Source organism: Phallusia mammillata, chromosome 7 (genome assembly GCF_965637545.1).
Source record: "Phallusia mammillata chromosome 7, kaPhaMamm4.hap1.1, whole genome shotgun sequence".
Lineage (NCBI taxonomy): Eukaryota > Metazoa > Chordata > Ascidiacea > Phlebobranchia > Ascidiidae > Phallusia > Phallusia mammillata.
In genome coordinates this window covers 16,909,437-16,924,812 of record NC_137258.1, presented here as the reverse complement: position 1 = coordinate 16,924,812, position 15,376 = coordinate 16,909,437, and the positions used below count along the sequence as shown (strand labels likewise).

The 15,376-nt window shown below is 35.7% G+C and overlaps 2 protein-coding genes across 2 annotated transcripts; both read right to left on the bottom strand.

Moving 5' to 3' along the window:
• Window positions 1–3: 3 nt before the first annotated feature.
• LOC145239053 (uncharacterized) lies at window positions 4–3,576 on the bottom strand. Its single transcript, XM_080102340.1, has 9 exons — window positions 3,448–3,576; window positions 2,808–2,906; window positions 2,409–2,548; window positions 1,937–2,160; window positions 1,396–1,529; window positions 992–1,153; window positions 470–645; window positions 195–344; window positions 4–19 (listed from the first exon to the last, which is right to left on the bottom strand). Exons 1-9 carry the CDS (start codon window positions 3,487–3,489, stop codon window positions 4–6), a joined length of 1,143 nt encoding a protein of 380 aa, XP_079958466.1. The 5' UTR covers window positions 3,490–3,576.
• Window positions 3,577–4,250: 674 nt separating this feature from the next.
• Window positions 4,251–8,937, bottom strand: LOC145239316 (phenylalanine--tRNA ligase beta subunit-like). Its single transcript, XM_080102625.1, has 8 exons — window positions 8,702–8,937; window positions 7,756–7,975; window positions 6,875–7,359; window positions 6,434–6,529; window positions 5,765–6,107; window positions 5,264–5,446; window positions 4,896–5,023; window positions 4,251–4,636 (listed from the first exon to the last, which is right to left on the bottom strand). Exons 1-8 carry the CDS (start codon window positions 8,911–8,913, stop codon window positions 4,504–4,506), a joined length of 1,800 nt encoding a protein of 599 aa, XP_079958751.1. The 5' UTR covers window positions 8,914–8,937; the 3' UTR covers window positions 4,251–4,503.
• Between the last annotated feature and the right edge of the window lie 6,439 nt (window positions 8,938–15,376).

Sequence of the window (15,376 nt, the reverse complement as noted above, 5' to 3'; positions counted from 1 at the left end):
AAACTATTTAAAAATAATACTGTATGAGTAATAAAAATAATATTGTATGAGTAGTAAAAGTTTATTTTGCCTGTACTAGACAGAAGATCATAAAAAATGACAGAATAGAAAAAACAGTAATGCAAAAGTTTAACAATGCAACAAACTGGTTATGGAAACTGAAGAAAATAGGTCTTGAATCAGATTGCACTGACCTTAGATCATATTTCAGCAGTAGGACTGCATCTTTACCAATCCCCAAACCATCTCTACTTCCACACAAATCTTCACACATCTTCCGGACATTAAGTATACAAGCTTGAAGATGCTGATCAGCAATAAGAAGGGATTTCTCAACCTTTTGCCTGAACCAGAAACTTCAAAGTTAGAAAAGATAAAACGTATTTAAACAAAGCTTTATTACAATAAACATGTTGTTAATGGTATCATTTACAGTTGATTTAAGCACAAAAAGGTTTTGCTGACTAACCTTGATGAGAATTTTTTGCATCCTCTGACAGCATTTCTCCACACAACAAACTGTTTCCACATTCGAAACTTTACAAACACGGGTAGGTTTGATACCATGTTGTACAGCCTTTGTTCATATAACCACCAGATAACAGGGTAAATTTCAGATTCAGTAGTTGAACCACGCTTTACACACTACAGTAAAAAAAATGAAAATTATGTGAGTAAATATTTCAAATCCTAATTGTTAGTAAAGAGTATTCAAGTGGCTAAATGTTTATTAACTAGACAACAGGATATTTTTGAAATAATAATAGACAAAATTCAAGAAACTAAACAAGGGGTCTTCAATAGCTCTTAACGGCGGGTCACATTAGCCAAAAAATACCAAAAATGTAAAAATTGTACACAGTCAAAGACTAAGCATTGTACATTAGGAAATGTTTAATTTAGATTTAATACAAGATACATAAAACACATTATTACGTTCAACACATTATTACGTTTTGTACACACATTATTACTTTCAATACAATGCTACCTTGGTAATTGAGCTTGCTGTCACAGTATAGTATTCAGGTTTAGGCCTTGCAACATTTGCTGAAACTACATGTAGTTCGAATGGATTGACCTGTGGAGTGTTTTGTGGCCGTAGTATTGCATACACAAATTCTCCTGAGTCTTTTTTGAGGTCCAACATCTCCTACAAAACCGAATACCACGAAACTCAAGTATATGTTGAACCACCGACATTTCCAGATGGCCAAGAAGTTAGTACAGTAACATTTAACTCTTATGATATACACCACATAGCCAAAGGTTTCTAAGTTGTGGGTGTAACTTTAGAGACTTGAAAATGTTGGTAAAGTTTGCCTTTAACATATTATCAATATCATCATTAAAACATAACAAAAAACAAGCAAATTTTGGAAAGAATATCCTTACATTAACTGGATTTTTATGGTTTGTGCTTCTCATGGCATGTCGTACACCAGGGCCATGTCTTGGGAGCATTGTTCTCCAGTTAAGTGCTTCCCTCAATCGAACAATATGATTGATGATATCTGGGTCACTTGGTTCTGTCAAATTAAAATTCACTTATCTTTATCAAGTTAACTTTCCAGCAACTGAATGTATAAAAATCATTTTGTGTAAATTACAATTTTCCTTACAATGCAACTTTACATTTTAAAAAGTTGGTTACAAAAATATTTGGCCAATTGATTGAAAGTAAAGCTGATGTTGTACAGTACCCAAATCACAGTTGCTTGTAAATGACCACCTAATGTGTTAGTAGGGCATCAGTATGGAATGTTTTTTTATACATTAAACCTCTAAAATAAATTAGGAACAGATACTATATAATAGTACATTTTTTCAAGTCAGATCTATCCATTTAAAATTTCACCTTAAGTTAACAAAAATACATTTTTTTATTGTTTACGACTCTAGTTCTGCAAATATAAACAAAAAGTGAATTATTTACTTCTGTTATCATATATGCTGCTCTTTGTTTTCAGTGATATTTTGCTTGTAATGGAATGCATTGATTTTGACTGAACATCTTCCCACACAACTTCATCCACCTGGGATTTGGACGTACGGCTCAACCTGGACCTAATGCTTTCCACATCACTGTGTCTTGAGGACACTGAAGCATGGCTTGTTTTGTTTTGTAAAACAATGGTAGTTGGTTGAGCTGGATTGTGACTGAAAAGTTTATTTTAAAGGATTTAAATAAATATTCATGTCAAAAGAACAAGAAAAAGCTATAGCACTTTTACATAATTGTACTTCAATTTCACAAAAGCTGTACCACAATTTTTGCTTACACTTTCCTTGACATTTAACTGATAGATAAATAAAGTTCAACCATTAACAAATTTTAAAAATAAACAACGTTTGTATTAAAGTTTTGTCTAATAAACAACAACATGTTTTAACAAATTCAATGTTACTTTTTAAGGCCTGGTAAGGGAGGTAGTTTGTTCTGTTTTGTTTTTTCCTGTATTTTCTTTAATTTACGTTCATGGTCTGCCTTGAAATATGTTGTTCTCAAAGTTGGTTTGTTAAAAAGCTTTGAATCAATCGTTTCCAACTAAAAGAAAAGTGAAAAACAATCATCATCAACACAATACACAAAATACCTTACCAATTTCTATGTTTTTTTTTTAATTAAAACAGAATAAAACCTGTACAATAGAACACATTTACTACATCACATTTATAAGCCCCATGAGCAGTTTGTTTAAATCTTTTTTTATGGTGCAGCATAAAAAATGTTAAGAAACAATTCACTTGTAGAAGTTTATTTACATTTTAGTAAAGCATATTTTTGTTAAAATATTGTCACTTACATTATCTTGGTCTCTGTTAACTTGTTTATCACTGTGACTTTTAGTAAGTTGAATCACAGTAGAATCTTCAGCAAAGCAATAGAGCTGAGAATTCAGTTTCTATAAAATATAGATAGCACAGGATGAGTCAAAATGGTGCATGTTTTGCCTGGCCTAGTTGCAAGCATCTCTTTTTTATCGTTTAGTGTTCGAACAACTTTAAAAAGGTCTTAAAAGATTAATTAATAGATAATGAAACAGTTGAATACTCTGCATATATTTATACCCAACAACTAAAATATTTTGAACGCTAAGTTTGTTTACTATAATTGCCATTTGTACAGTGTCAAATGATTTACTTTACTAAACACCAAGGATACTTTTGGTGAGGCCCGTTGGTATTTAAAACCCTATTCATAAGTGAAATGTTCCATGTTTAGGTCAAGTTTGCAAAGTATGTCAAATTGTTTGGCTCCTATCCCAGCATTTACTTCCATATGTATATCCTGCTGCTCAATATTTTTATACTGTTAAACTGTTTTTATTTTTTATTTTTATACTGTTAAACTGTTGAAAAATGAATCAACTGAAAGCTTTTTGTTGACCTTGAAAATCAACTTTTAGGTTTTACCACATTTTTATACTTATCCCAAAACCCTACCTTTCGTATCGCTTGGGTGTCAAGCTCACTGGTGCGGTGCATTGTCCTGCTCTATCAGTGCATCATGCACATTTCAACAACGCAATATATCTAACCTGCAGGCTGGTTTTAATCAAGTGCAGCGCTAAATACACCAACAACAAAAAAGCAGACAAATTCAGTAAGTAAAATTTCGATGCTTTATCGGTCAATTTATTAGCAATGCTAGTGCAGATTTTTTTACGTGAATTTGTGAGTTGCGTTACACAAGTTAAAAATCAGCCATTTTAATCAGGAAGTTACTCATTTTAGGCCAGAAATTGTTGCAAAAACTTTGAAATTTGTAAAAAACCCGCGTACCTTAACCATGGAAACATCTTAATTCCAACCGAAAGAATTGCGCTGCAAGTGGAGGTGTCGATCTTTTGAATCATAGAAATCAAAGTTGACAAAAATATTTTTTTAAATTTTAATTGCGCACATAACGTACAAATAAAATTATTCATTGTACTTTTGTGGTAATACATTTTTACTTTCACCCCGTGCGACCGCACCATTTTTCCTTATGACGTACATTTGGGTGAATCATTTTTCTTACGTTATTAGGCACTATCGTTTTTCTTACGTTATTATTAAAACCAATCTTGCTGTGAAATCCACTTTTATGTTACTGTAGTGGTGGAATACTTTATGTAAATGTTCTTTTAATTTACACACCAATTCCGAATATTTGACCCCTCATCCTGGCGAATGTATAATCTGCTTAAAAAATCTCACCACAAAAATTTTCCGTTTTGAACTAAACACAATAGCACAAACATGCCTTGGTTTTCAGTAATAATTAAATCATTCTATTCGTGCATTACATACATGTGTAAAGACACAGAGAAACGAGCAATTAACAAATTGACAAAAATGCACAAAAGTCTTTTCCAGGATTTATGTAAATGTTTCCCTCATATTGATTAGAAATGTAATAAAGTGCATTTGTCATGTGTATTTAAAATGTTGTTGCTTGATTCCAAGGTCTTTGTTAAACCCAGCATCCCTAGTCACCACTAAACAACACATGACAAGTTAATGATAGAATATTTCCAAATTGATCTCCAGTGCAGCAGCTGGACACACGAGGTCAAAGTTGGTGAGCACTTCAGGATGCAGAACACCAAGCTTGCCAATGCTTGTTTCCCGATACATAATTTCAGCACATCTAAACAGAACAACATCAATGGTAAAAGCTTTGAAACCATAATTGGGTAAGGTTAGATAAGTTATTGTATTTTTGTTCATGAAATCTTGTATATTCCTCTTAACACTTGAACATGCTGTGGCATAAACCATATAATTATTGTGTAAGTTACGCTAGTAAATACTTTGGCTAGTACATATGCTATGTTTTGCTGTTTTTCTTGAGAAACAGCCAAATGACAAACAATAAACTAAAAGGTGTGTCTACTCTATATAGCTACCTTCCAGGAAAGTATGATGCATCAGATGTTGCCCTGATGTAATATCCTTCAGATTTTAATTTGTGGTCAATTGTTGCACACTTTATTTCCAGTATTTGCATGACACGATCTAACAGACCATGTATCACCTAGAAAGAACAAAATTGTGATTTTATTTTTTTTACACTTCTTTAAATTTGGTGATTTTGATTGTTTTTACTTTTATGTTAAACATTTAGAAAACGTAACAAGCTCAGCAACTGCACTAACAGCAGTATTAACTGTAGATAAGCCACACAATAAACAAAAAAATGTTTTTAACCTGTGATATAGGTATATCTCCAGTTATTTGGCACAGTACGTTTTAACATAAAAATAGTTTAACATACTTCGAAACCGGGTGTCTTGTTGTAATTAACAGCTGCAAGCATCCTTTGGTTTTTAGCACCTGTTTCAGCATCTGAGTCCTTTAGCACAACTTCTTGTACTTCAAACAACTTCATTGGAAGGGGCATTTTGCGATTGGATGCAACTGTCTTCAGCAGACCGGGTAAAAGTGATGTTCGAACCACCTATTATCATTAAGAATTTTTTTCATACTTTGCCTTAGTTTACAGCTAAAAAAACTCCATAGGGATGGAACTAAATTACTATGTGACATTTTTTTTGTTGACCAAAAAAACCAGTTTCTTGATTCCAGAAGATAAGAAATAAAAAGTAAAACATTGGTACTTTACACCAAAATATGTTGCTATTACTGTATTAGTTTAAATTTTGAATACAGCATTCTTGTTATTTTTATTGCAATCAAGAACAAATGAACTGTTTACTCTGTAATTTGAGACAGTTTAAATTGATTTATAAGAATTGTGTCCTAAAAAAATATATACCTGAAACTCTTGAGTTGCAGGATTTGCAATTCTCACCGCCCTTGTCTCACTGTCTCCTCCAACCTGTCTCATCTTTTTACCAACATCATCATAAGAACAAAGAGAAAAGGTTAGTGCTTCTGTAAAGCCCGCAGCAGCAAGTTCAACTCTTAGCCTTTCAGATAATTTCATTGACAACTGCTGCCCTCCGATGGTCATAGAGCGAGGAAGAGTGAATTCAATGTTGTCAAAGCCATATGCAATTGCACAATCCTCAATGATGTCACATGCATGAATAACATCAGACCGAGTTGGTGGGATTGTCACCAATATTTTACCAGTACTTTGGTCAACAACTTCAGACCTGTAAAGGAAATATTGAAGTGGTGGTGGATAAAGTTGAAGTTTGGTTTATGGACAAATTGGATTTTAATCTGAAATGTTATTTTTTTGTTTTTAAAGAAACAGAATTAGTGGCTATATATATATACATTTAACAAACAAGAAAAAACTCCAAAATTGCCAATAACCAAGTACAGTTATTAGTTTGCATTTTAAGGTCTAACCAAAGTTTTCCAACTACTACTTGGACTTCTGTTATTAGTTTGCGCAAAATGTGAATTTTATTAGCAACGTCAATTTTACCAAGCATGCCAACAATTTAAAAAATATAAAAGTTGGTTAAATTACTTCAGATACATCTTTGTGAGCAAATCAGCAATTCCATCAGCAGATACATTGATTCCAATCTTTTTGTTCAAGTCATCAGCATAAACCACTTCTTGTCTGCAAATAGATGTAAAGTTTAGAAAACACAATGTTATATTTAGGCTTCTGTGACAATCTGTAGTCAAATATATCACATGTGAACTTTCAACTTTGGTTGATGCAACTTGTATTAACAGCTACAAGCAACCTCAAAAATGATCAAATTTAATTATGTTGTGAGACAGAGTGTGACAGTCTACTATAACTGAACAAAACCCTTTAATCGTTAAAAAAACTTTAAGCATGTGGAAAATGTAAAAAATGAACACTAAGTTTCTACCATCTATATTATTCAAATTAAGACATAAAGCAGGCTATATACTTTTAATAAAATGACATTGAAACTAATCAAACGTATTGAACCTGTATTTTAGTTTTGGTGTTTCCATTTTATTTCCATTGTAATATTCAACATCAACAGGCTCCACTGCAAATTGATCCTTACAATAGCTAGAAAACATCGTGACAATTGTGTCTAATGTCACCTTGACTTTTGTGAGATCTGTTGCTGTGATTTCAATGAACACATTTGTAGTTGAAAGCTTTATTTTAGAATGATCCCCATTTATTATTGGTGGCATTGACAAGACAACGTTGTTTTTGTCATAGATAACTGGATACACAGGACTGTCTCGAATAATTGGCAGATAAAAACGCAGATGTGAATCCTTTGAATACATTTCCATCAGCTCTGGTGCAGTGCGCTCTTTGTTTTGATTAAGGGCAATAAACTTAATATCTTCAGGAGACTTTGCATCATAAGTGAAGGGTCCCTCTATCCTGTCCAAGTCATGAGTACCAATTGAAACAAGGGATCGTTTCCGCCCAATGTTTTGATGCAGTTTATCCTAAATTGAGAAATTTAAAAAAACATAGCATATGTTTGAATCCCACAGTTGTTGTTTCTAATGCTCTGAGCAGGCAGGTATGTGGAAGCTTAATCCAATTCTGCTACAGCTACATATAAAGGTGGTCAAATATGTGTTTTTAAATAAAACAAACTAACTATAAAAGCATCAAGCCAATAAATGACCAATAAGATGCAGTCTTACATGTCTTGTGTCTCTCCAGGGGGTTAAACCGCTTGTTATATGGGTTCAACCCTGGTTCGGATTTTAGGCTATCCTAATTTGCAGTTAGGATTTAATGAAATAAACCTTTCAAACAGGTTCTCAGGTTCAGTTCCGGTTTGACTCAAAAACAGGAAATATGTAACAATCATATTTCATATACTTTTTTTTCACCTGCAAGTCAATGAAGCTGTTGTAGCTTTCTTGTGTGAATGTAACATTTCTCAGGATTGCAGCCACACAAAATGGTCGAATAAGTTTGGTGGGTTCTTTTACAATCATCTTAAATTTCTTGCCTTTAGCAGGTTGCACAATTCGATAATTTGGTGCTGGGGATTTTCTCAGAAACACATTAAATGCTTGCACCAAACCCTCAATGCAGAGTAAATCATATCTGCATTGCAACAGCTTTTTATTAATCAAAAAATTACAAACTCTGGTGCCTTCTCTTACACAAGTGAATACAAATTGTGTAAAAAAACATGTTTCTTAGGTTGAAAGGTTAATTTACCTGGAGATGATGAATACACTATTAAATTTTAAGTAAATTACTACAAATTACTCACAAAAACTTATTTATAATCAAAATGTTAATAAAGCACATTACATCTATGGTAGGCCAGCAGAACAAACAAATATATCAGTAAAAGTTAGTGTCAACCAACATTTTGTTACACAAGCATCACAATTGTCTCTGTTAAAAAAGGAGTTTGGCTGATATTGTGCTTAGCTTTATATATAGGGCCCCAAAACAATATTAATCCAACAACTGGGTCAATATTAATCCAAAAAGCACCATGTATTCTTCCTTTATTCCAGTAAATAAAATTCCATGGGAAAGCTTTGCGGAAAATTGCAAGTCGCCACAACCCAAAAACTTCAAAGTATGGTGAGTCATGAGCAACACAATTTAAAAAAAAAACAGCTACAGGCCACTTAAATTCTGTTGCGGGACGCATTTGACCCGCAGGCCGCACTTTGTGGACACATCTGCCTTACAAAAACAAGACATTGCAGTTTTCCACTTACAAAAAACAAGACATTGCAGTTTTCCACTTACAATCAACAACTTTGGCTAGGTAATTTTCTTCACAGTATATGTGAAGGTAAAACAGCTTACCTATTTGCAGGAATATCAATTTTGTATATAACTGCATCTGATGCATTTTCAGCTTTGCTTTCTCCTTGTTCCTTTTCAATTTGTTCCCGTTCTGATGTCACCTCATCAAGTTCAATTCCGTATTCAAAACAAAGCTCATCAAATTCTTCCTCAGTGTATGTTTTTTCCAGTGCGTTGTACAACTCATCTCTATTTACGCTTATTGTAGGCATACTGATGTAAACAATGCCTTGCCATTTACTGCAAATCCCAAACACCTCATTAATTGAGTTAAGATAAGTTTTATTCGCCAGGTAAAACAAATAGCAGCACAATTACGCGAAAATCATGAAACATGTCTGCAGTAGCAAGTTGTTTGTGGTAGCAAAATTTTAGGTTCTATAAATATAAGCCTACCATATTCCCATCCCCAAAAAGGAGGACACATTGTTGAAAAGAACATGAAACAACACTTTGAGGCCTACAAAACTAAGCCCCCAAAAATAGACAGTATAGAAAAGATTAACGTTTATCACAACACTAAAATAAGCTTGCATTATTTCAAAATGTAAAATTCATCTGTATTCTTTAAAAAATAGGCAATCAAAAATTCTTTAAAAAGGAGGACGCTTTTTCTTGTTCTCAGAAGACAAATTGGTTTTGGTTTAAAAGGAGGACATGTTCTCTAAAAAGAGGATGTATGGTAGGCCTATCTATTCTAAATACATTTATTGATAGAAGAAACTAAATAATACATATTTATGTTTGATATCTCGTTTATAAAAGAGGGTTAAAACGGTTTTTTATCACATTAAACTATTTTGCAATAGTTTTTATTTATACTAAGCCCTAATAATTCTTAAAATATGTTACCCTTAAAGTATAAAATTAACAGCAACAGGCATTATGTAAAAAGATTGATTCATATTTCACACGATAAAAAATCATATTTCACACGAAAAAAACGGTTCCAAACTAGTCGTTCCAGCTTGTTCGCCTACGCGAACACATTAGACCAGCTTGTTCGCCTACGCGATCCGGGCACACTACCTAGCGCGGACACAAAACATTGCTGAACTCCGAAAAATACCACTCGCTGTTGGCATTCGCTCTATTCGCATGATGCAACCGCCAATCCGCCATCTTGCTTCTAAATACCAACGGTACAATGACGGGGAATTCCCTAAGTTTGTTAAGGCCGATGCACACACGATGCGATGGATGCCACTGCGATGAATGCGATTAACCGGCTCATTGCGATGGCGGCGACGTTGCATGCACACATAAAGCGATCTTTGCGCTAAACAAGCGCGTTACATCTGGTTTAACTTAAACCCAATCCATACTGTATAATTGCTCGCTGTTATAAACTTGAATTTCTGCGTCATGCTTGGTTGACTGCCTTCGTGCTTTTAAATAGCTGACGACTTGATAGCAGTTACGTACTTACTAAACAACCAATAAGGATAACATGGATCCACCAGTTGTAACTGTATAACAAACCACCCAAGGCGTTCTGTGGATTGACAACATCTTTGTATTACTTGACCAACTTTGTAGTTTTATCCAAGAAACATTGCATGATATTTTTTTACTGAACAATAAACATAAAAAGAAAACAAAAACAATTGATCAATAGAACTGTTTGGATGGGTTACAGTAATAAAGGCATTTTTCTTCATAAAACTGATGTTATGTAAACATTTTGTGGCCACTGATCATAGAATTCTAAAAACAATTCTATGCACTGATCTCTATAAACACGGGATTGCGCTACTCCGTTGAACGGTTGGGTGCGGCTGAAAAGGAAGCCCCAAAAATGCATTGCGGGCAATGGGGAGAGAGTGGAAAAATGACGATAATTTTTATTTTAGGCATTTGTGTACCGATTTTTGCAGATATGATTTGTAGATTAATAGGACGCATGTATTCCAGTGTTTAATAACCAATAAATATGTGTAGATTGACTGTGATGTGTGTTAGTGTATGTGTACTGGGAATACATTATTCAGTTAATGTTGAAATAAATCATTATTAAATGGTAATAAATGTTTTATTGTGCAATATAAGTAGTTTACATGCATTTATTAATATTTAAGACACAAATCCAACAAGAATGGCTATTTTCTTCAAACAAGACGATGTGATACTTTATTTAGCATCACCTTGTGCTGATCCAAACTGCTGTTCTTGATTGTCAGCAAAGTCTTGGAGCTAAAATATGGCTGTTTAAAAGTGTTTTTGTAGTAGGTTCAACATTATTTTGCTTCTATGTTACAAACCATAAATCTAGTAAGCTTACAATTAGCTCATTTAATCTACCTTTTTCAGTTTGCAACCAACATGTGTAGAATAATTTTTTTCTAATTTTGTGAATTCTCAAACTACAAACTCATAACACAATCCTGATATCTCAAAGAGATACATGTGCATATAAATGCATTTAAGACATCATAGCAGTTAGGGTGGAGTCGTGGACAAGTTTAACTACCCAAATGAGTTGCCTATTTATGTACTATTTCAGTCAGAATCATGAAATATTGTGTTTATTCTACCTAATAAGCAATTTTCTGCAAAAACACACCTGCACACCAATTATCACCAACACTTAAATTCTTGCTAAATAGGACTGAAGGCAACAAATACACCACACAAGTTCATACAGATATCCTGTATTTTTATATATCCTGTACACAAGTTCATACAGATATCCTGTCAGATGATCACCATTGTAACAGATGGTGCATTCACAAAATAAATAAAAAACAACAACTCAAAGTTGTTTAAGTTTAAAATGTGCAGAATATCATGTTACAGGCGGTGTCAGAAATGATTACAAAACGTACACAGTGGAAGTAGAACAGTATATACCCAAAAAATATTTAATCTGATTCCAACCCCTCTGTAGTGTATTTGTTGTCGAAAAAGGCTGAATTGTAATCTTGCAGTGTCATAAAGCTTGAGGGTTTGGGAGGAGACTGAAACATTCCAGTGGAATTTTACCAGAGACAATAAAGGTTGCTTATTGGAGAAATATAAACCCTATTACAGGCCTGTCAAACTCGCGGCCCGCGAAGCCCTCCAATGCGGCCCACGAACAGTCAGCAACAATTGTAGTATTTTGTGCGATTTTTGTCTAATTATACTAATTTTTTCTTCCTTTTCAAGTTGAAAGCTAAACAGACGTTTACCGAAATTTAATTTATGCATACAAATGTTATGAATAGAAACGATAGTACTTAAACCGTTTCAGTCGAGGGTGTAGGCCTACAACCCGCAGCCGTCCGGTCACATTAAAATATATGTACTGGCAGGCGTGATGTAATTAAAACACCTTTGCCAAAACATTTGATTTTCAAACTGCCCTAAACAGATTTTGTGTTACTGAAAAGAGTATGACCAGCCTAGCAGCCATACGCGACAGACTTTTTTTGTAGTCCTATTGTGTGCAAACAATGTGAAAAAGCAGGAACGAAAAGCGTCACAATGATATAAACCTTTTTCTTGTAATTTTTAAACAAAAACAAGCAGATAGTTGGCGGCTGTTTGTGAAATAGGGTTCTGCAATGCGGCCGTCGTAGCGAAAATACTGTTTAAGTGTATAAAACTAGATTAAAAATCACATGCGGCCCTCGGCATAAATTCCAAACTGCAATGTGGCCCGCGAACCTCACGAGTTTGACACCCCTGCCCTATTATGTCTGAAATGTTCGGAAACAAATTTATCATAAATGTAAAATGGAATTGCAAAACTTCATAATATCACCATGGCAAGATAATAAACACCCAAACTAAACGCACTCACTCGAGAGAAAAAAATCAAATAGTGTTAAAATAGTTGAAATATTAGTTTAGTTTTTGTGATTTTAATTAAAACGTTATTCCACATGTTGGTCAGAATTCCTGAAGTTTGATAACAGTCAAAAACAGCAGTTTGGATTAGCACAAGGTAATGTCACACAAAGAATTACATCGTCTTGTGTGAAGGAAGTAGCCATCTTGTTGAATTCATATCTAAAATACTTAAAAAAGCACGAAAACTACTTATATTGCACAATAAAACATTTATTTCCACTTAGTAATGATTTATTTCAACACTAACTTAATAACGTATATCCAGTACACCTACACTAATGCACATCACATCACAGTCAATCTACGCATATTTATTGGTTATTACACCAGAGTTGCAAGCGGGCCTGAAATCTGAGCCCGAACCCGGCCCGAACCCGAAAGTATAAGCCCGAAGCCCGACCCGAACCCGAAACGTTTTTGGGAAGCCCGTTTAGGCCCGAAATTTTGATTGACAGGTCTATCCACGAAAGCCTTGCAACAAAGTATGAGAAAGAAAAAAAGAGAAAAGACAACAAACACAATGAACAATAGTAGACAATGGGGTAAACAATACGTTTTAGACCAGGGTGGGCATTCGATCAAAGCGAGAGAATTGTTACCAAAAAATGACGGAAACGGAACGTAAAGTCAGGCCCGTTTTGAGCCCGTTTTCTGACAAATACCTAAGCCCGAACCCGGCCCGAACCCGGCCCGAACCCGAACCCGGCCCGAAAAGCCCGGCCCGACTTGCAACTCTGTATTACACACTTGAAAACACGCGTCCTATTAATCTACAAATCATATCTGCAAAAATCGCTATACAAATGCCTAAAACAAAAATTATCGTCATTTTTCCACTCTCTCCCCATTGCCCGCAATGCATTTTTGGGGCTTACTTTTCAGCCGCCATTACGCTTCAATTTGCTTCAACCGTGACGGCCAGTAGCGCAATCCAGTGTTTATAGAGATCAGTGCATGTGGCATGATATAGATGGCGCTGTAGTACCACTACCAGGCGGTCGAGCTACTAAAGTAAGAAATCACAGTAGCCAGGTTTGGAAATTTCCGATATGTTACGCAACGGAACATAGATGTTTACGGTGACATCCTCTGCTACCAAAAGGGCAGGAACTTGGCCGAATAGTCCAGCGCGCCTGACCCACATAGAGACCTAAAAAAACTGGATCGGGATTCGTCCCCGGGAGTGTCCTGGGTTCGAACCCCGTGAAAAAAGGAGCCATAAGCAAGCACCCTACTATTTACTGATCTCTATAAACCAGGGAGTCGAACCGGAACTGAACCCGAACCCGCCAACCGGTTTGAGCGGTTAATTTCATTAAACCCGAACCAAACCCGAACCGCTAATTACGATTTTCTAAAAACCCGAACCGGAGTCGAACCTTACTTTTTGTTTGGCGTTGGACCCGAACCGGAACCGAACCAGTAAAAAATGCAGTCTGTTTTATAATTTGTGATTTACGCGAGATGATACGTGTAGGGCGTATCAAAAATAACAGTGCACGGTCAAAATTATTTTGGAGTTTGGTAAGGCCAAGCAGTTGATGGGTAGAATTGAATTGAAACAAATGAAAATGTGAACCGGTTCAAACCGGTTCGGACCGGATAATTTGCCCAAACCGGAACAAAACCCGAACCCGAAAATATACGTTTTTAAAAACCTGAACCGAACCCGAACCCTTAAAAACAAAACGAAGTGAACCCGAACCGAACCTGAACCCATATGACAAGCGGTTCGACTCCCTGCTATAAACACTGGATTGCGCTACTCCGTTGAACGGTCTGATGATTTTTGAAGCAAATTGAAGCGTAATAGCCGCTGCTCAAGGAAGCCCCAAAAATGCATTGCGGTGTAGTGGTTGACATGCAAAAGCATTGGATTTAACATTATAAACTTTTATAATTGCCCAAAGCCATATATTATTTAAACGTATAGCGTATTTCTGTGTGTCCTAAATTTCGTGTTTGTGCAGTTGGGATTAGGCCGTCGCAATTTCCCTGTGTTGCGGAGTCAGTAAGCTTGTGTTTCCAGCCGTGCGCCTGCAAATGTGATTTAGTGTTCCCTGCTGAATTTCGTACCACTTGTTTTGTGCTATATAAGGTTTTGCGTTTCGTTCAATAAAAACTCTAGGCACTCTTCGTTCTGGAGTCACGTCTCTTCTGTGCACACGTTTTGAAGTCAGAACTGGGAACACACTAAACTGGGAACACACTGGACAGTGTGGAGAGTGGGAACACGCTGGCCTCAGTCCACCGTCACGACGGGGCATGTTTCAATACCTAAGGCTAGATCCACACACACACACGCTCGCGCGCCAGCGCATACTTGGTTTGTTCTTTTATAGCCAGCGTTTTACGCCGGCGCGCGAGCGTACGCTTTCGACTCGGAAACCTCATGAGGTTTCGCCCGCAAGGTGGAGCGGAGCTTGAAACCACGCTCGCGTTTTGCCGAGCGCGCGAGCGCTGGCTAAATAAATTTGATTTAGCTCACGCCGGCAAGCCAGCGCATTTGTGAAATGTGAACTTCTGATGTTTAGGAACTTTACCTGCTGGGCGAAATGTATATCATGTGTGTAATGTATATTAATTTGAGGGCAGGAAATATATATGTAGTTCTATTTTTTTAAGTCGAGAAAACCGAAATACCAATTTAATGTCCTCTCTTGCAATGATGGCTGGCACTTGATCACACATTAATTGTACACAGTTGCTTTTGGGGACACGTACCCGTTAACTTCCCTGATAGCCTTTGTTCGTGTTTAATGAGATTTTCGTAGGTCTATCCCGCTGCTCTAGTTCGTATTCGTTTTTGTGCTCCCACGAAACCATTTCATTGTTCTGAAA